General features: G+C 45.2%; 1 protein-coding gene across 1 annotated transcript in view; it reads right to left on the reverse strand.

Moving 5' to 3' along the window:
• Positions 1-696: 696 nt before the first annotated feature.
• The window catches only part of EFCAB11 (EF-hand calcium binding domain 11), a 175,767-nt gene continuing 154,144 nt past the window's right edge, over positions 697-22,319 (reverse strand). Inside the window, exon 6 of the mRNA XM_027552711.1 lies at positions 697-910. Coding sequence (XP_027408512.1) covers positions 829-910 — 82 coding nt within the window. The 3' untranslated portion in view covers positions 697-828. The remainder of the gene's footprint in view (positions 911-22,319) is intronic.

The following is a 22,319-nucleotide window of genomic DNA, read 5'->3' on the forward strand; positions in this document are numbered from 1 at the left end:
ATAAGTTTTGCTCCCCAAATCCTTGCTGCACCCTATTCTTCCTCTGTGTGCAGCTGGAAAAGACTTACTAATTACAGCCAATCTGTATCTCGGTCGTACACAGCTAGTGCCCTAGGGCCATTCTTTGATGATGATTTTGGTGAATACGAAAGATGCATGTAGACTTCCCCGGCGGCTTGTTGGTGAAGGATCCTCCTGCCAAGCAGGAGAAGGGTTTGATCCCTGAGTTGGGAAGATCCCCTGGAGAGGAAAATGGCACCCCATTCCAGTAGCCTTGCCTGGGAAATCCCACGGTGCCTGTTCTTAGAGAAGTCTGTATCTTTGTTTTCCCGAAGCCTTGCTCAGTGCCTGGAAGACAGTCAACACTCAGTACGTGCACGTGCTATTATGTGATCAACCGACGCTGAACGCACGGAGGAAACCGGCACTGGTGGCAGGAAAAAACACCCTCTCCTTGGGGGTTAGGACCTGCTGAGGGCCAGGGAGCCTCTGGGTGGGTGTCGAGGACCAGGAAACGAGTGGAGCCTCCCTGCCTGTGATGTGGGTGGGAGTCGGGGGCAGCAAGTGAAGAGGAAGGGTTGGGGACGACCCTAGCGGCTGTGCCAGCAGCAGCCGAACTCAGGGCTAGGGCCACATGGAAGAAGATGACTTATAATAGCCACCTCTAGGAGTCTGAGACGCAAGCAGTCGTGAGCATCTGAAGACCATATACAGAGTTTAATGGAAGGTATGCAGTATGACACCATCGCTAGGGTGGAATCTGACATCTCTTTACATCAGCATCTATTCTGGTCTCCGCAGAAGTTGCATACAAGCAGCACACCGTAATTACGCTTGCTTTTGTCCAGAGTTCATGGCATATTCGAAGTCTTTAAAGCTGACATGACCATCTGAGTCTTGATCTACTTCCCTGGAAAATGAAACAGAAAGTGATTTACAGTGAGTTTCATCCTACTTCCGCACTGCATTTCTCTATCTTATCTGTGGGAAGGCTGAGGTCAATGGCTATCCTTTTTTTTTTCCTTGCATTGATAATACCTAAGGAGAGAAGGAAAGGAAAAAGTATTTATTAAAATCTACAGAAATGATATATTCAATACATTTAAAGGAATGTCACCAAATGCACAAGTTATATTTTTTATATTAAAAAAGGCAGGAGTAATGGTTTTTCTAGCCATCCTGCAAATTTTTTCTGTGATATGTCAATAAACATACATGCATCTGGCAACCAAAAAAGCAAGGCAGGAGGCTGCAAAGAAGAGGAGAGTTTATTTGGATTCTGGAAGAATTGCAATTCAGGAAATACAAACTTGGGTAACCCTGAAAGTGTCCTGAAGAAGAGATGAAAAGCCACAGGGTTGTTAAAAGCTGCCCGGTGACAACTGTGATTGACTCTGACTCAAGCCAGAAAGTATTTGTCCTTGAGGACTCACAAGTTGTTTCAGGGTAAGAGTCCAGTAAGTATCTTGAGTTTCTGGAAGGTGTTTTGGATGACAAAGGACCTTGATGTCCGTAAGTCACACTTCCTTACTGATCTCCTGGCCCCATGGCAGAGGGCTCTTAGCAACACCACCATTTTGATTTTTCCCGTCATACATTGCACAACAGAAGTGTGGCGTAGACAATTAAGAGGTAAGAAAAACCTTTTGGGGGACTTATCTGGTGGTCCAGTGGCTGATTCCCTGCTCCCAGTGCAGGGGCCCTGGTCAGGGAACTAGATCCTAAATGCCAAAACTAAAAGACCCTGCATGCTACTGCTAAAAAAGATCATGCAGGCCACAGTTAAAAAAAAGAGATCTCACGCTCAACAAGGAAGATTCCACAGGCCGTAACTAAGACCTGAAGCAGCCAAATGAATAAATATTTTACAAAAGGAAAAACATTTTGGGAGTAAATAACTATAGTGGCGGGCATCTTGCCTCGCACTGCCTTCATCTCACTGAATCTGTGCAGACGCAGGACGGGCCCATTCTGCAGACACTGATGTTCAATGTGCTGGTAGGATCACTTGGTAACAGACATGAAACTCAAGTCAGGATGGTTAAATTCCCAAATGTGGGCTTTACACTCTATTCCACACATCTCTCTATGTAAATAGGATGTTCCAGATGGAAGTAGTTGTGTTGCAATTACCACACAGCTAACTCAAGCTCCAGAAGTTTTCATTGACTTCATTCGTGGCCTCGGAAGCTCTGTTAATTCCTCACAAACACCCGATAAGCTTTTCTGAATCCTAGGAAGAGAGGTGAAGGCGTGAGCCTCTGACTGGTCGGCTGAGGGTGTGGGTGGCCTCAGCTGGGTTGTGCCTTGTCCCTAGGGCCACTGAGACAGGGGCATTGCTCCTTTGAACAGGGAGCAGAGAAATGGTGCTCAGTCCCCCTAGTTAACATAACACACGGCAGAGGGAGAAAATCGTGGTGTAACAATACGCTCAGCTGCTACCGGGAAAGCAGTGCTTACTTCAAGCGTATGTTTGAGGGGTAACTGTTGAGCTGTGGTCACAGCTCCTCTTTAGGGGGCAGTCTAAAACAATGCATTAAATGCCTTATGTGGTGCTCCTGGGTTGGCGCAAACTATATTTTGTTGAAACAGCAAATGGTATCAACCAGGACAAAGGGCTTTTTAAAGCAAGGACTGGTCCAAGTAACAGAGCCACTAATCACTGTAAGAGTTTTAAAGCAGGCTTTTAAAATATTGAATTCTAAAATAAACTTTCTGAATATTTCATGCCAAAGTCTCTGAAGTCTATAACGGTATGGGATAGAGTGATAATAATTTTTCATTCTTTTGAAGTAAAGAAAAATCCCTACTTCTCTGCCCCAGGGCAAAACCATGTTGCAGTATGTTAGTGTAAAATGACTGCAGACTGTGGGGCCCATTATTCTTGCTACTTCTTTTGGTGAAATATACATGACAATTTCATGCTGTACAGGACCAAAGCGGAATGTCGGATCTCTTCTAAGGGATTAGAAATAATCAGTATCACATGTTACTGACTACAGAGTATAAATCATCCCCTTTATTAAATTAGATAATTGAAGATTCTTAATATTGCCTAAGTATTTTTTCCCAAGGAATTGGATTAGATAAACGGCCTTTTTTCTTTCCACTCTGAACTGGGATGATTGAACTATAAATCTCATAGGGTGAGTTAAGTGGATAACTTAGAAAAGTAATATTTAGGATAAACTGTTTCTATATATATGTGTGTGTACATTTATTCACTTATTGAGATGCTGAATACTTGTAGAAAAGGAAACCCCTTTGCCTGATTCTCTCAGTAAATAACCTTTTTGTAATTGCATTAACTTTTTATTTTTCTTGCCGTCTTTGCCAAAGCTTCCCATCATAAAATGATTACGGTATAACCAAGAGGTATTAGAATGGGAAAGTTTATTCATAAAGCTTGGAGTGGCATTTTTATAATGAATGGAGGAACATCATGTTTATATTTAGAATGAGACATGGTAAAATACCATCTTCTGACTTCCCTTCCTCATCACATACGTATCACGGTCGTCTCAAGGAGAATGAAGAGGAAATTCACATTTCAGAGCTATACTTTTAAAAGCTAAAATACTGTTTTTCATTGCAGACGGCATTATTCCAAAGAAGGAAGCTCTCACAGCACCCACACTCAGATTGCTGTGTGATGGAAGAGCGGACGCGCTGGTGGGCGGAACCGGTGGTGCTGAGGAGACGAGGCCCATGTCATTACGCAGAAAGGTTCATGGCTTCTGTTTACACCGTTTAACCCTAAAAGGAGTACACTCTCCGTCTGAAACCAGAGTGTGCTGTCTTGGCGTCACTGACACACATTCAGCACTGAAATATTCCACCTCCAACTAGAAATAAACGCTGGGAAGGCAAGAACTTTCTCGTTTGCTGCAAGGTCCCCATCTCTTGGCCCACAGTCGGCAATGACTGTTTATAGAGTGAATGGATTTGCTGAATAAGTGAATCTGGGGAGACAGTGGACAACATTGTGGAATATCTACTGCCTCCCAGGAGGTTTGGGGGGATTAAAGAAAGTACGTCATCACTGTTTTTACAGAGTTGAAATCCTAGGCAGAGACATAACACTCTGATGGTGGCACCTAGGAGCCATCGCTCAGGGACCCATAAGGAATGGTCAGTCGTGGGCTCCATGCCCAACCACATTTCGTAAACGCACACCAGATGCAAGAGTCCAAGTGAGAGATAGACTCCAAAAACTGAGGTTGCCTAGACGAGCAGTGAATGGAAGGAACCCCTTGAGTGTCAGGCTGAACAATAAGAGACAAAGAGCGGGAAGCTGGAAACTGTAGCGAAACACTGGACACGTCTGCATCTGACCTGCCCTCCAGCTGAGCCCAAGCACTTGAAGCCACGTAAGTAACTGCTCTTTTACTGGGCATAGGAATATATGTATATATATATACACACACACACACACACACGAAATATAAGCCTGAACACACACACACACACCTCCCTGGTGGCTCAGTTGGTAAAGAATCCACCTGCAATGCAGGAGACCCTGATTCGATCCCTGAGTCGGGAAGATCTGCTGGAGAAGGGATAGGCTACTGGCTCCAGTATTCTTGGGCTTCCCTGGTGGCTCAACTGGTAAAGAACCTGCCTGCAATTCGGGAGACCCGGGTTCGATCCCTGGGTTGGGAAGATCCCCTGGAGAAGGAAAAGGCTACCTACTCCAGTATTCTGGCCTGGAGAATGCCATGGACTATACAGTCCATGGAGTTGCAAAGGGCTGGACATGACTGAGCGACCTTCACACACACACACACACACACACAGGCTTATATTTCACAGCTGGCTTTTTAAAGGAATGAACAGTTTATAAAGATAGATGAGAGGAAAATAAATTGCCATGAACAACAGTAACTGCCTTCTAGACATGTAAAGCCAGTTAAAGACTTTTTGATTTGCTTGTTTCTGAGATGCAAAGGGAGAGCTGGAATTGATCTGGGGAGTAGGAACTCCAGAGGGTTGAACTGCTCTGTGTAACTCAGTATGAACATTTTAGGACCATCTGGGTGGAGGAGATGACAAGAAAGATAAGAGAGGGAATTCCCTGGTGGTCCAGTGGTTAAGACATCAACTTTCCACTTCAGGGGGCACAGGTTCGATTCCTGGTCAGGGAACTAAGATCCCAAATGCCATGTGGTGAGGAGAAAAAAAGAGGGAAGATGCAAGAAGAAGGACCTACTGACGGGTGGGGAGGAGGCTGGGATGCAATGAGAGGAGAAATGGCCCAAGAAAGGCCCCGTGCTCAAAAGGCCCTTAATTAACTGCTACGTTTATGTGGACTCTGAGGTTGTTTGTGTTGCGTGTCATGACTTGTCTTTTATCTTCACCCAGGACTGTGACAGCCACACAGCCTGAGAGGGGATGGTGTGGTTGCAGTGTGTGCACCGAATCTGGCACAGAGGATGGAGTTCGGCGATGCGTTCAGTCTGAGTGGGTGCAGTAGAGAGCAGGAGAAGTCAGTGGGGGGTGGGAAGATGACCCATCAACTGAACGAGCTCAGAGAGAAATGAGAACTCAGAGCCACAGGCCTTCCAGAAACTTGCAAAACCTTATAAAGTGCTGTAACATTCCACAGGGAGTGGAATGGGAGTTCCAGGCAATCCTATCTGGACTTTGAAGGGCGGAGGACGCAGGGTGACCGCGCAATACACTGAGAACTTCAGGCAAGTCTACACTCTGTCCATTCAGCTGAATCCCAACAGTTTTCTTATCTGTTAAAATTCCAACATTTTTTGGACTTGTCAGATAAGTGGTTGTAATTACTTCTATCAGCATAAGCTTTAGCATTTGTCTTTGTACATCCTGATTTGTTAAGCAAGATTCTCTCTCCTTTTTGGGATGTGGCGTGGACTTAGCCCAGACGAGATGTTTCCCTGTGATCTAAAGGCTAAGTGGTCCCCACCTTGAAGGAGCCAAGGTTTCACACTGTGAAATTTTTATTAAGCTCAGCTGTACTGCTGCTCTAACATTATATTCTAGAGAAAAACAGGTTGTTTTTAAACTTAAAAAAGACATAAACAGCAAATGTTTCTCACAAGTAGTACATGTTCCTTGTGCAACAATATTTATATCATACCAATTTCTTTTAAGGGGCTTCCCTGGTGGCTCAGAAGGTAAACAATTTGCTTGTAATGCAGGAGACCTGGGTTCAATCCCTGGGTCAGGAAGATCCCCTGGAGAAAGGAATAGCAACCCATGCCACTATTCTTGCCTGGAGAATTTCATGGACAGAGGAACCTGGCAGGCTACAGTCCATGGGGTCACAAAGAGTCGGACACAACTGAGAGGCTGACACTTTTAACAATTTCTTGTAATGTTTTGAAAATACTTTTCTTTGTAAAATAATTCACAAGTGCCCCATTGTTAGGTCTCCAAAGTCAGATTTCAAATCAGAGTACGTGCTTTTGCTAAAGTTACTTAAAAAAAAAAAAAAAGGAAGGAGAGAAACAAACAGGGAAGGAATTGAAACAATGGAACATTCTCTATTGAAATGATGTAAAGACTGTAAAAGTGTAAAAGTTTTTTATGTGGAAACAAGAATAAATACTATGTATATTATAACTGTAATCTCATAAACATTTATATTCATTTGGGCAGAAGTGGAAGATTATAAACTAAACACAAATTTGTTTTATGGGCTGTTTTGGATTAAAATATTCTTTAGTATTGATATCTTTTTCAACTGAAGGAGTATTTCGTTTCTTTTTGGTCTGAATTTTCTAAACAAGTGACCTTATTTCACAATGTCTAAATCTTCATTAGAGCAGGATTTCTCAATCTGGGTGCTGTTGACATTTGGGGCCGGATCACTCTCTGCCATGAGGGCTGTCAGGCCTGCGCACTGTAGGGTGTTTAGCAGCATCCCTGGTTTCTACCCATCTGATGCCAGGAGGACCCTTCCCCACGGGGACAGTCAAAACTGTCTCCAGATGTGGCCAGGTGTCTCCTGGGAGGGCTGCGGGACAAAACCATCCCTGGTTGAAAACCACAGAGCTAGAATACGTGAACCGTGAACTTCCAGATGTTCAAGCTGGTTTTAGAAAAGACAGAGGAACCAGAGATCAAATTGCTAACATGCGCTGGATCATAAAAAAGGTGAGAGAGTTCCAGAAAAGCATCTATTTCTGCTTTATTGACTATGCCAAAGCCTTTGACTGTGTGGATCACAAGAAACTGTGGAAAATTCTGAAAGAGATGGGAGTACCAGATCACCTGACCTGCCTCTTGAGAAACCTGTATGCAGGTCAGGAAGCAACAGTTAGAACTGGACATGGAACAACAGACTGGTTCCAAATAGGAAAAGGAGTACGTCAAGGCTGTATATTGTCACCCTGCTTATTTAACCTATATGCAGAGTACATCATGAGAAACACTGGGCTGGAGGAAGCACAAGCTGGAATCAAGATTGCCAGGAAAAATATCAATAACCTCAGATATGCAGATGACACCACCTTCAGAAAGTGAAGAACTAAAGAGCCTCTTGATGAAAGTGAAAGAGAAGAGTGAGAAAGTTGGCTTAAAGCTCAACATTCAGAAAACGAAGATCATGGCATCTGGTCCCATCACTTCATGGGAAATAGATGGGGAAACAGTGGCTGACTTTATTTTTTTGGACTCCAAAATCACTGTAGCTGGTGAGTGCAGCCATGAAATTCAAAGACACTTACTTCTTGGAAGGAAAGTTATGATCAACCTAGATAGCATATTAAAAAGCAGAGATGTTACTTTGTCAACAAAGGTCCATCTAGTCAAAGCTATGTAGTCATGTATGGATGTGAGAGTTGGACTATATAGAAAGCTGAGCACCCAAGAATTGATGCTTTTGAACTGTGGTGTTGGAGAAGACTCTTGAGAGTCCCTTGGACTAAGGAGATCCAACCAGTCCATCCTAAAGGAGATCAGCCCTGGGTGTTCATTGGAAGGACTGATGTTGAAGCTGAAGCTCCAATACTTTGGCCACCTGATATGAAGAGCTGACTCACTGGAAAAGACCCTGATGCTGGGAGGGATTGGGGGCAGGAGGAGAAAGGGAGGACAGAGGATGAGATGGTTGGGCGGCATCACCGACTCGAAGGACATGAGTTTGAGTAAACTCTGGGAGTTGGTGATGGACAGGGAGGCCTGGTGTGCTGAGGTTTATGGGGTCGCAAAGAGTAGGACACGACTGAGCGACTAAACTGAAGTGAGAGGAGCCAGAGGTGGAGCCATTCTCTGGAACATTCCAGCTAAATCTACACTTACTAGAAAACTGCTTTAAAGACACCCCCGGCCCCAAACAAGTGATTTCGGGGCAGGGGAGGCACCCGTGTTTCTCGGCTGGATTAAGCAGATAGTTGCCTCAATGCTCTGCCCCACCGACACCAAGGTTTTGGTGGAGCCCAGAGAAGACCTCTGGGGAGGCAAGCCCTCGGGGGTGCTAACAGAGCCAGCGGCGGGCACGTCTGTGTTCGCAGCGCACAGGCGGGCAGTCGCAGTTACTCTGAGTCACTGGGATAGTCACATGAGCATTGGAAGTTGACGCCCCATTTAGCTCACCTGAAACACGGATGAGAAATTTAACGTGGAGGCAAAGACTGAGATGAGAAAAGTTTTCTGAGTGGAACTTGAGGGGTGGGGGGAAAGGGAGAGAGGCCCTCTTTTTCTCTGATTCTTCACGGAGTAATTTAAAGGAAAAAGGTCAAAACTGCCGTTATGTTAGTGTCAGAGCTGTCATACTGACTGAACGGCGACAGCTAAACTGGCCCTCCAAGCCAGGAGCCCCTGCTGGGCGCGAGCGGACGGCCACTGAAGACCGGCGCTGCGCGCGGCGCCCCCGGCGCCCGCCGGTCCTCCCCGCCGGCGCGCTCGCCTCTTGTCGCTGAGCGGCCTGTGGGGCTCGGCGGCCGTTCACTCGGCCAGGCGTTCGTTAATTCTACCTCGGTAAGACGCGTGTTAAGGGAAACCACTCAGGCGCACAGAAAGCCGGAAGAAGCGTTTAGCCGGCTTCCGGTCTTCGGCGGCTCCCTCCGCGGCTGTCTGGCGCCCTCACCTCGGCGAGCCCGCACGCCTCCCCGCCCCGCCTCTCTCGCCGCTCTCTTCTGCTGCAGCGCCTCCCACGTGCTTCCAGCCGCCCCCCGTGGCTCCAACCCGGGGCGGCCCTCGCCCGCACAGTCGCGAGTATGAAGAGAGGCGTTAACGCCCCCAGCTGATTCTTGACCCGTGAGGGGACAGGTGTCAGTGGATAGCCACTTTCCTTTGGTCCTTCCGGGGTGGCTCTCTGGACTCAGGGAAGCCCTCCTTCACCTCAGGCTTGCCCTCACTCACCGGCCCACGCTTGCTCCCCGAGGTTGTACCCCAAACAAGCAACCTGCGCGAAGCCCTCATCTAAAGCTCTGCCTTCAGGAAGATCTCAGGCTGACATGGAGCAAAGTTTGAGAGATGAAGTTCTCACGGGCATTTAAATTGCCATCAGCGGTAGCATGTCACAGCAGAGTCTCGTTCAGGTAACAGGGAACTCACTACTGAAACAGATCAGCTTCTTCTCTTCGGGAACTGACTTTCAGACCAAATTAAATATTGCCTTTCAGAAGAGCTCTGAAGTTTGAGGTTTCAAGCAATTGAAATGCCAAGGACAGCCAGAAAAAGAGAATCTTCTCTTCATTGTCTCATGTGCATGTCTTATTTACTACTATTTAGTCTGCCAACAATACATGGTATTTAGACTTTAGGTGAGTAGTTTAGTTCGTCTTCACTTTCTGCCATAAGGGTGGTATCATCTGCATATCTGATGTTATTGATATTTCTCCCGGCAATCTTGATTCCAGCTTGTGTTTCTTCCAGTCCAGCGTTTCTCATGATGTACTCTGCATATAAGTTAAATAAGCAGGGTGACAATATACAGCCTTGACGTACTCCTTTTCCTATTTGGAACCAGTCTGTTGTTCCATGTCCAGTTCTAACTCTTTCTTCCTGACCTGTATACAGGTTTCTCAAGAGGAAGGTCACATGGTCTGGTATTCTCATCTCTTTCAGAATTTTCCACAGTTTCTTGTGATCCACACAGTCAAAGGCTTTGGCATAGTCCTTAAAGCAGCAATAGATGTTTTTCTTGAACTCTCTTCCTTTTTCCATGATCCACCCTTATGGCAGAAAGTGAAGAGGAACTAAAAAGAAAAAGCCTCTTGATGAAAGTGAAAGAGGAGAGTGAAAAAGTTGGCTTAAAGCTCAGCATTCAGAAAACTAAGATCATGGCATCTGGTCCCATCACTTCATGGGAAATAGATGGGGAAACAGTGGAAACAGTGTCAAACTTTATCTTGGGGGCTCCAAAATCACTACATATGGTGACTGCAGCCATGAAATTAAAAGACACTCCTTGGAAGGAAAGTTATGACCAACCTAGATAGCATATTCAAAAGCAGAGACATGACTTTGCCAACAAAGGTCCGTCTAGTGAAGGCTATGGTTTTTCCAGTGGTCATGTATGGATGTGAAAGTTGGACTGAGAAGAAAGCTGAGCACCGAAGAATTTATGCTTTTGACCTGTGATATTGGAGAAGACTCTTGAGAGTCCCTTGGACTGCAAGGAGATCCAACCAGTCCATTCTAAAAGGAGATCAGTCCTGGGTGTTCTTCGGAAGGACTGATGCTAAAGCTGAAACTCCAGTACTTTGGCCACCTCATGCGAAGAGTTGACTCATTGGAAAAGACCCTGATGCTGGGAGGGATTGGGGGCAGGAGGAGAAGGGGACGACAGAGGATGAGATGGCTGGATGGCATCACCGACTCGATGGACATGAGTTTGGGTGAACTCCGGGAGTTGGTGATGGACAGGGAGGCCTGGTGTGCTGCGATTCATGGGGTCACAAAGAATCGGACACGACTGAGCATCTGAACTGAACTGAACTGAGGATCATGTATTCCTCAATATAAGAGTGTTGTTCTGCCTTCTGGACACAGAGGTATAGCTATGGACTGGTTGTGGGCAGGTGGTGGAATTGGCCACTTAGGATGAACTATGGAGGATAAAAGGCAGGCCAGGAAGAAAGGATGATACAAACCAGGCAAAACTCTGGCCTCCTTAGGACCAGGTTCTTCCTACTAGATGAGAGACACAGTGCATGCTGTTGGTTACCTCCCCATCACCTGTGCTACTCAGCTGTGTGGTTTGGGTGAATGGATCCCACCCCAAGTTCCGGAAGTGGGATCCCACTGGTTTAAGCCAACCAGTTTAATCCCACTCTCCTTACTATAGTGACTGGTTTGAGGGATCATTGGCTACTAAGGACATGACATTCCTCCTCTGACCACTGCTGATGGGTAAAGAGTTGTGTGCATATGTGCTCAGCAGTCAGTTGTGTCTGACTCTTTGTGACCCCATGGACTGTAGCCTGCCAGGCTCCTCTCTGCTCCTGGGGATTCTCCAGGCAAGAATACTGGAGTGGCTTGCCATTTCTTACTCCAGGGGATCTTCCTGACCCAGGGATTGAACATCTCTTGCGTCTCCTACACTGGCAGGTGGATTCTGGGTAAAGAGTTGGGTCAATCATGATGAAGCCTGGGCATTTTGTTTGTCAGCTAAGAAGAAGCTGTCTCACTGGACAGCTGGGATGCAGAGATGACAGGACCTTACAGCAGTCGTTTTCCTGACACAAGAGTACAACTTCCATAACAGTTCTCTGAGTCACTGATCTAAAAATTTATGCTTCTGCTTTTCATGGTCAATTATCAGCCTGAAAGTGGTGCTACATACAGTGAAGGGAAGAGTCAGAAGAATTACAGAGTGAATTGGAGCCTAATCAACCAGGCCTGAAGCATGCCCAGTTTCAAAACTCTTAGTTACATGATCCAATAAATTCCCTGTGTTGTTAAAAGCAGTCTAAAAAGTATTTTCTGGTACGTGCAAATAAAAGCATCCTGACATGTCTGGTGTCCCACCTGAAATCTTTTCTGAACTTTGCAATATCTGGAACTTTGTAGCCATAGAGTAGACACTCATAAGTTCAATAGTTTTGAAATAATTATTCCATTTTGAAAGAAACCCTGAAATAACTCAGATTTTCCCTTTGGGTGCTATCTGAAGATGCTGGATTAGTCTCCATAATTCTGCATTCTAAAGAAGTTACTTTCTCACTGCAATCCCAACAAAAATCTTTGTTTACACTGCCTTAGCTGTGATTATGTGCTGAAGGAAGCTATTGATGGGACCAATATGGTTTTTTCCCAAACAGTGACAGAATAGATTCTACAGTCCAAGGGAAAAAAAAAAGAAAAATGGATGGGAAATGCAGTCACAGCTGGCAAAAATGATTAACCATAAATAATGACTCACTTTTTCCTATTTACTGGGTTTTTAAAACAAGGAGTCTTATTTAAAGCTAGAGGTATTTTAAAAGGAGGAAAGAATGTACTTTCAGAATGTCTGATTATTGACCACTTGTGCACATGTGGATAAATGCAGTCAGCATGTAGCCCAAAGTCTCATTTCTGGCAGAGTTTCATATCCCTTTGTACGTGCTTGAGCAGAACCGCTAATACACAGTGACCTGATCTTTTTACTCAGTTTGCGTCTCTGGAAGAGAAGTTGTGATGGCAGGAAATAGCTTATGTCAGAGAGCTGTAGGGATAAAGAACAAAACCCAAGTGAGTCTCTCTGAACTAGTAATAAAAAAATCTGGTTCCTATACTTTTGGGTCACTAGGTCCTCTGTTCCCCCCGCATGCCATATCTGTCTAAGAGGCCTGCTCTCAATACAGCAGGGAGCGGTGTGGTCCACCGGAAAAGGCCCAGGAGTGAGCTTTTGTCTCAGCGAGGCTGGGCGACCCTGGGCAAGTGTCTCAGCTGCAGTGAATTCCAGGCTTCTCGCTGGTCAAGCCGAATGGCTGGGCTATGATTGCTAAGCTGATACAGCTCTACATTGTGATCAATCTACGCTGGATCTCAATCTACTACTACTGTATTTGTACCAAAAGTCTAAAATGGCAAGCCAACCCCCAACCAGCCATTTTTAGCTTTTAAAAAGTAGTTTTGAGTCTTCAACCCTGCAGACAGGTGTAAAGATCCATAAACATATATAAATAAAAATAGGAAAAAAAATGATCCTGCCTTCAACAGTGTGAAACATGAATGGAGAGAAAGCCATTTCTATTTCAAATATATAATCACTTCAGCTGAGATATCTAGTATCATCGTGAACTTGATTATGAGATAAAAGAACTGGGCCAGAGATGGCAATCATTTAATCTCTTAAGAACAGCTCTTCTGAAGAGCTTTTCACACTATGCTCCATAGACTTCTAGCAGGTTATGATCTGGCTAGAAAGAAAGCATAATGATGAGGAAAATTATGTTTTCAATAACACATGCTTTTACAGTACAAGTCCTTCCACAAAGGAGGCAATAAAATGAACTCTGACCACTTTAACAGATGGCGTAATGGCTCTGTGCACAGATGTGGCCTCTCTGAAAACAACAAGTTCATAGCCTTGATTGGAGGTTTAGGAATGAGCTGAACTTTCAAGTGTGATGTAGGAAAGATTACATACTTCCAGACAAGAAAGCTGAGTATTAGTGGGTTCAGATGCTTGGAGAGATGGGCTAAAAGAATAAAGCTTAATGAGCTTCATTTTGCTAATGCAACAAATAGAGTTGAAGATGAAATATGAACTCTAAACATCGAGCCATTTATAAATGCCCTGCTGATAATGCTGTTAGCCCCTGTCGGATAGGGAAGCTTGCTTTTTCAAAAGCATACTTCCTCGGAGTCAGAAAACACCAATTGTCAGGTGATGCTTATTTTCCCCAGTAGTATGATGTTTTTGAGTGGAATATATCTTTCATAATACATTTAGGGGGACTGTGGAATTTTTTGTTTACTTATTTGTGCTTTCCTTTTTTAAGGAAGACAGATAAATTGAATCTAAAGTTTATCTGGATAAAGAAATATGCCAGGAGAATATTTTTTCCAAAAAATAATAATGATATCAAAACAAAATATAAAGCCTCAGTGTGCTTATGGCCCAGGAATTAATGAATGAGAATGGCATCCAGATACACATACATACACACACATACATGGGAATTCAGCAGTGATCAAAAGAGGCATTTCAAGTTGGTGGGGATAAAACAAATTGGTAGGAAAAGGAGCTGGGATCACTGACCCTCTGTTTATCCACTTTGGGATGGCTGGAGTCTGTTTCCATGGCAGAGTCTGCTATGTGTTCAACAAAACTTGTTTCCTTTTCTTCCTGAGAACATAGCTAAGCCACATTTTCCAGCCTCCCTTGCAATTAGATGCCACTGGGAGTTCTGGCAACAGAATGATAATAATATAATAATATAGAAAGAAAGAATATCCATTGTTCCTTCTAATTAAAAGCCCTCGCATTTCAAAGGAGTGAACAGGACCTGACAGTCACCCCAGGGACTGTGGCATGGCCAAATCCTGAAAGATACTCTCATCCTGTGTTAGCAGAGACGCACCAGTAATCCAAGGGATTAATTCTATATATTAATAACTTGGTTATAGGAACATTGTTTGAAAATCCTATCAAGTCATTTTTCTCACTAAATGAAGAGTACAGGAATTTATAAAAATTAAGATTTTTAACTGTTCACACTCCAGTTTTAAATAATCCATTTGGGAAAAATAAGATTTCACTTCTCAGGCCACTTTTCAGTGATGTGTGTCGCTGAGCCAATGGAAAACCTGGCCTTACTTCTGCATAATTATAATAAATTATTGATGGCTTTGTTTACAACATACTCTCAGCATGTAAAAACTCTGGGTCTGTGGACAATAATAAGCAACATTAAAAAAATGAAACATTTCATAATGAAACAATTCCCTCAGGTTATCAGAAGAACCCTGTTCTTCAAAGGCCACTTGTAACAGCAGAGGCACACCAAATGGAATGAACACGAGGGCTTTTCCTATGAGAATTTCAGCCGAAAGAGATGAAGGTTCAGAGGGCACATGGCAAAGGTTTAGAAAATTGGGAAATGCAAAGAGAATGAACATGGCCAAATCAATCAAATGCTAGGCTAAGATCAAGGGGCCCCCAAATCCAAGCGCAGAGAGAGCACTTGAGCACTGAAACCTGCTAGCAGACAGGACTTCTTTCTTTCCCTGAAAGACTAGCTCCCAAGGTTAGTATGAGGATGGGGGAAGAAGAAGGGATGCCCCTCTTCCCCCAGCCTTAATGAGGCCCCACAAAGTGCACAACCCTCTTGTCCTGCTAGACCTCTCCCCACCTGCCCAGGACTGACAATCCACTCTCCAGGGGGTGACCACAGTGCCGGAAGCTGGCATGACATTTGCCTTCCAGAGTGGGTGGGAGGGCCAGGGAGAGTCTTCAAAGGTTTTAGGCTGAGAACACAAGCTGGCTCATGGTGGGGTTTCAGTAATGTGTAAATCACATTAGGAGTGTGTGTGTGTGTGTGTGTGTGTGTGTGTGTGGTGGTTGCGGTGGGGCTCTTCCTAGCCTTGGGAAGAAACTGGACTCGCCCATAAACGGCCCCAGCAATACAGATTTCAGGGATTCAAATTACTGGCCCCATCCAGTGTGACATTTTCTTCCCATTATCCAGTCTCTCCTGCCTCCAGGCAGGGCCACATCATTGATTATGGAGTATTCCAGCCACTAAAAAAGATCCCGACGATCATTAAAGACATTAAGTGCTGATCGGTGCTGGCGGAGTGAGTTAAAAGGTTCGTGCCCTTCTAGTAACAACTCCACGGGGCTATTTCAGGATATTTATTAAACAAATTAAGTATTTACATTATGCTCCAGCACAGAGGCAGAGTCACTGAGTGCCTCTGAGTGCCACAAGAAGATGAAACCAAGAGAAGTTATGTTGGGGAAACTGTTTTTTCAGTTTCCTAGAATTGGGGGCTGAGGACACACTGACTTTTGGGAACAAGTCTGCATTAGGCAGGCATCAGCGGTGTCCCTGTGCCCACCTGCACACAACTTTTTTATGTACCTGAACCAAGGGACCAGGAAAAATTCATCACGATCCCAGGTGTTTTCCTTCCGGGTACACAGTCTATGTCTTAGAAAGTGGTGATTAAGGACTAGAAAAAGGGGCTTAGTAAAGAATATCTCAGTTAGTAAAGAATCCACCTGCAATGCAGGAGACCTGGGTTCAATCCCTGGGTTGGGAAGATCCCCTGGAGAAGGGAAAGGCCACCCACTCCAGTATTCTGGCCTGGAGAATTCCATGGACTTCACCCCATAGTCCATGGGGTGGCAAAGCGTTGGATACGACTGAGCGACTTTCACTTTCACTTTCAAGGACTAGAAAGACAATTAAGGAAATCTTCAAAGCCTAAATGAAATGGGTCTACTCCTACAATCCCCCCCCCCAAATTAAAAATTGTAATGCCATAATGATGATGAACCTAATCTGAAAGTATTTTCTTGGCCTATGGTGCTATGGTTTCCTGTGGTAAAGGAATCCATGTTTTTCAAACACAGTGACAGTCCATGAATGTTAGGCCCTCTGCATTATATTAGGATTAGTTTTCCTCCTGACTTGACTGGAAACTTGCAGTCTTTACATTTTATCACATTTTTATTACATTTGATTCGGCCACACTGGCATCCAAGGAACAAGTGCGGTATTGAACATGTGCATAGGAAAGTTTATTACATTTGACTCGGCACACACTGGCATCCAAGGAACAAGTGCGGTATTGAACATGTGAATAGGAAAGTTTATTACATTTGACTCGGCACACACTGGCATCCAAGGAACAAGTGCGGTATTGAACATGTGAATAGGAAAGTTTGGAAACGGGAGAAAAGCAGTATCACTCACTCTCTAATAGTCTTAAAGCAATTACTGTGATCACTGTGGCACTTTGCTTTCTGATTAGGGTAAGAAATTCTGTATCCTGCTAATTTAAATGTACTAGAAACATTTACCCCCCATCATTATAGTCTTGATTATTTCCACTTTAATGGCTGTATATGATTTCATCCTCTGGAGTAGCAAACGGCAACCCACTCCAGTATTCTTGCCTGAACACTCTGTGGACAGAGGGGTCTGGCAGGTACGGTCCATGGAGGCGCGAGAAGTGGTACACCACTGAGCAACTGAGTACATGTGGCATTACCAAATGGATCTATAATAATTTGCATGTCTGCTGGACTTTGGAAATGCCCTGGTCTTTCTGCTTTTATATTTGTGCCAGTGAACACATCCATTAAAAACCCTTTCTCTTAGAAATAGATTCTTGAGGACTTCCCTGGTGGTGCAGTGGATGAGAATCTGCCTGCCAGTGCAGGGGACACGGGTTCAATCTCTGGTTTGGGAAGATTCCATGTGCCACGGAGCAGCCAGGCCCACGTGATGCAACTCCTGAAGCCTGCGTGCCCTGGAGCCCATGCTCTGCAACTGGAGAGTAGTCCCTGCTCGCTGTGCCTCAAGAAAGCTCACATAAAGCAAGCAAGACCCAGCAGAGCCCAAAATAGATACATAATAAAATAAAATTTTAAAAAGTATATTAAAAAGTAGATCCTTGAGTTCATTTATTTATTCATCAGATACACCCTAAAAGCCACTATGAACCAGGAGCATTAGGTGCTGAAGATGAAGGGGTGAGCCAGAGAGAAACAGAGTCCCTTGCAGCTTTTAGTCCAGACAGGGAGGGAATTAAATAATTAAACAAGAAAGTGGAACCACCAGTGTGCTAAGTGTCTTGTGCTCTGTGTGCTGTGCTTAGTCGCTCAGTCGTGTCTGACTCTTTGCGACCTCCGTGGACTGCAGCCCGCCAGGCTCCCCTGTTCATGGGAATTTTCCAGGCAAGAATACTGGCGTGGGTTGCCATGCCCTCCTCCAGGGGATCTTCCCAACCCAGGGATTGAACCCAGGTTTCCTGCATTGCAGGCAGATTCCTTACCATCTGGGCCACCAGGGAAGCTGAGCACCTCAGGAGAGAGACAGAAGGTGCCATGAGAGGGCAGGATAGAGGAGCCGGGTGCGGAGGTCAGGGAAGTGGTACCTGAGGAAGCGGATGGGGTTGAGATCGGAGTTAAGAGTTAACAGGGAGGTACAGGGCAGGGAAGAGCTGTCCAGCAGAGAGGACAGCATGTACAAGGGTCTCGAGGCAAGAGACAGCAAGTACATTCAAGGAACTGGACGAAGCTGTGCGGCCAGAGTACACAGGATGAGCATGGAGCCCAGTGATCCTGCAGGGTGACTGAGATCGCTCAGGGCCTGGTGGGCCACTTAAGGACTCCGGCTGTAATCCAAAGGGCTATAGGAAGTTGCTGAACTGCTTCAGGGAGAGGGCTAATGTGCTTAAATCAACACTCTGAAAGTGCATCCTTGCTGAGGTGGGCAGGCTAATGGCCCTCCAAAGATGTCCATGTCTGAATCCCTAAAACGTGCAGTTATGTTCCATGGGAAAGCTGGGAGAGGGTTGTATTGAGAGACAGAATTAAGGTCATTGACCTTACAATGGGAGGTTATTCCTAGACTATCCAGGTGGGCCCCATGTAATCTCAAGGGTCCTTAAAGGTGGAAGAGGGAAGGAGGAGGCTCAGTAAAGAGTCAGAGAGAGACTGGAAGATGCTAAGCTGCTGGCTTTGGACATGGAGGAAGGTACCATGAGCCAAGGAACGCAGGTGGCCTGCAGAAGCTGGAAATGACTCTTTCCCTAGAGCCTCTGGGTGCAGTGTGGTCCTGCTGACACCTTGATTTTGGCCCAGCGAGGCCCATTTTGGATTTCTGGCCTCCAGAACAGAACGCTGACAAACGTGTGCTAAGTCACTACGGCTGGGGTGATTGGTTACCGTAGTTGTAGGAGATTAATACGAGGGAGGAGAGCGTGAGTTTGGCTTTGGACAGTTAAGTTCTGGATGTCCTCCGTGAAAAGAGTATGGAAATTTGCGAGTATTCATCTGTTAGCTACTTTTCTAATACGTTGTTGTTTAGTTGCTAGGTCCTGTCCGACTCTTTGTGACCCTGTGGACTGTAGCCCGCCAGTCTTCTCTGTCCATGGGATCTCCCAGGCAAGAATACTGGAGAGGTTGCCGCTTCCTTCTCCAGGGGAGATTCCCGATCCAGGGATCAAACCTTCGTCTCCTACCTTGGCAGGCAGATTCTTTACCACTGAGCCACCAGGGAAGCCCTTCGCTAATAAGTGACATGGTAATTTTTTTGGCCACACCCACAGAATATGGGATCTTAGTTCCTCAACCACGGATAGAACCTACGTCCCCTGCATTGGGAGCATGGAGTCCTAATCACTGGACTGCCAAGGACGTCCCATCAGTTACATGATTTTTAAATAAATCTGACTTTTCAGGATTCCAGTTTTATGTTACATTTAGAGTCAGTTCTACTTCTAAATCTCTGAGTGTATAAGCTTGAAAAGAAACAAATATATTTTCCCCTTAGATTCTTGTCAGTACTTGGCAATCATTGGGGGAAAAGTGATATTAAAAACACTGGATCTAAACTAAAGGGGGAAAAGATTCCATTAAAAAGGTAGCACATATATAAAATTATCTTAAAATACTTTAATAAAAAATGTGTTGAATTTATATAAAGAAAACAACAAAATTCCACTGAGACATATAAAAGGATATTTTTAAATGTCCATATGTGTATTTCTGGATGGGAAGACGAACACTGTAAAGATGCCAAATTCTTCCCAATTAATTTATAGATTGAATGCAATTTTTATCAAAACCCCAAAGGGAGGTTTTTGGAACTCCACAAAAATGATTCTACCATTCATCTGGAAAATAAATAGGCAGGAAGAGCCAAGAACAATGTGAAAACAAGAAATACCAGGTTTCAGAACATATCAGAAGAACTGTGGTCGGGGGAGTGTTCCTGGTGTTAGAATGTGGGGAGAGAGAGGATCACAGCCTGGAAAGATCCCCTAGTTTGTAAAAGAACTCAATACAGAATGTGATAATCGAGGCATTTTATATCAACAGAGAATATCTATTATAACCAACGATAAAGGGGAAACTGGCAAGCAAATTAGAAGCACAAATGTTTAGATCATGACCCCATGCTAAATACACAACTAAATCCCAAAGCACTAAACAATCTGAAAATTCAAACCAACCGAGAAAATGGAAGTGGAGATTAACCTGGTCTCTACATGCAGGAAACTTTCTCAGTATAAAAACACTGGGAAAAATTGTGAAGAAAAAGATCACGAGTTTGAATACATGAAAACTTAAAATTTTGTGGATCAAAAAATCATTATAGAAATTAAAGGAAAACAGCACACTGGGAAAATAGCTGTGATAAAAATGGAAATGGGTAAATATTCTCATAAAGAAGAGAAAATAGTCAAATGACACGGATAGATAATTCACAGAAGGGGGAATAGAAAGAGCTAATCAACATGCGAAAACGTTCAATATTACTAGCAATCAGGGAAACACAAAAATGAGATACTGTTTTCATCTATTAGCTTATCAAAGATTTGAAAAATAAATAGCATTCAGTCATCAGTGAGAGCACAGAGGGCGGATGCTGAAAGAGGCACTGTCGTTTTCAATGAGGCAATTTAGTAAGAAGAGCCAGGAGTCCTAAAAGTGAAAAAAACCAAGTTCATACTCTCCAGTATGGTCTTCCCCAAACTCTCTGAAGGAAGTCACAGTGTGAACACATACGCTGATCGTGGGGCTATTTGTGGGGCTTCTCAGGCGGCACTAGTGGTAAAGAACCCCCTGCCAGCACAGGAGACAAGCAGACGTGGTCTGCTCCCTGGGCCAGAAGACGGGCATGACAGCCCACTCCAGTATTCTCCCCTGGAAAACCCCCTGGACAGGGGAGCCTGTCGGGCTACAGTCCACGGGGCCATAAAGAGTCGGACAGGACTGAAGCGACTTCCCAGGCAGGCAGGGCTGTTTAGAAACTGAAAACAGCAAAATGGTTGAAAAGCGTGGGGCCTAAAATTCATTTATTTTAACAAAAATGTGGAGAGCAACAAAAAAGACTACATACTAAAATATTAACAACAGTTGTTCCTGATTTGCTAGGAATGTGGTTGGTTTCTATTCTCTTTTTCTTATCTTTTTCCATTTTGGAAATAACTGTACAAGGAGTATTTGTTACTTTTGCAATCAGATCTTTTCCCCCACCAAACACGTGCACAAGACCGCTTTCCCCAATCACACACACACACACGCAAATGCCCGAGCTGTCGCACACACACACACATGCCCAAGCCCTCAGGGCACACACACACAGACACACACACAAATGCCTGAGCCATCAGCACACACACACACACACACACACACGCCTGAGCCCTCAGTGCACACACACACACACGCAAATGCCTGAGACATGAGCACACACACATGTGCACACACGCACACACACACACACACGTGAGCCCTCAGTGCGCACACACACACACACGCAAATGCCCAAACTGTCAGCGCGCGCACACACACACACACACACATGCACACACGCAAATGCCCGAGCCGTCAACGTGCGCACACAGATACACACACGCGAGAGCCCTCAGTGCACACACAAACACCTCTTCTCTACTTTGCCAGCTTCCCACTGCTCGCAATCATTAGCTAAGGGAAAATTCATGGTTGATAAAATCATCCTGTGAGTGATGGCCAACAAAGGAAAAACACTGATGAGCACTTGGAGGGCTTAGGTGACGAGTGCACAAGAAAGGGAGGAAAGCAACGATGTTCGGGACAGCACTGGGGGAGGGACCCGCGTGCTCGGAGGCGGCCCGCAGTCTGCGGCCGGCACGTGTCCCTCCGGGTTTTCCTTCTGTGACTGCATGGGCTGACTGTTCAGCGCACTTGACACTCTACAACAAATACATCCCCGGACGGAAGTCTTCCTGAAATCAGCTCCCAGCTGGGAAGGAAAACAAAACAGAACCTTTTCTTAGTTTGAGTCAAACCCTAGGCACAGGGAGGAAGCGAGCCTGAACTCGGCGCTTGGCCTTCTCGCCTCTGGGGCGACGCACGCCTGCCCGGCGAGCCGGGCTGCGCTGAGGACTCAGACCTGACCCTGTCGGCGCCGCGTGCTCCCGGCCCCGGGGGAGACCGGGCCTGACCTGCCCGCGGTGCATCCCGGTTCCACCCTCCGCCCAGAGTAAGAGCACGGAGGCATGCTTTTCCTTTCTGAGACTGTAGAAATCGCTCAGCTCACTCTTTCCATTTCATGGAGAAGGAAAGTGAGGCTCAGAAGCGCCATTCAGCTTTCCTAAACTTACACATCCAGCTGGCAACAAAAGCAGATCAGAAACCCGAGTCCCTTGATACAGAGCACAGTCCTGCGCGCAGCTAATGGTAATTC

Source organism: Bos indicus x Bos taurus, chromosome 10, assembly GCF_003369695.1.
Source record: "Bos indicus x Bos taurus breed Angus x Brahman F1 hybrid chromosome 10, Bos_hybrid_MaternalHap_v2.0, whole genome shotgun sequence".
Lineage (NCBI taxonomy): Eukaryota > Metazoa > Chordata > Mammalia > Artiodactyla > Bovidae > Bos > Bos indicus x Bos taurus.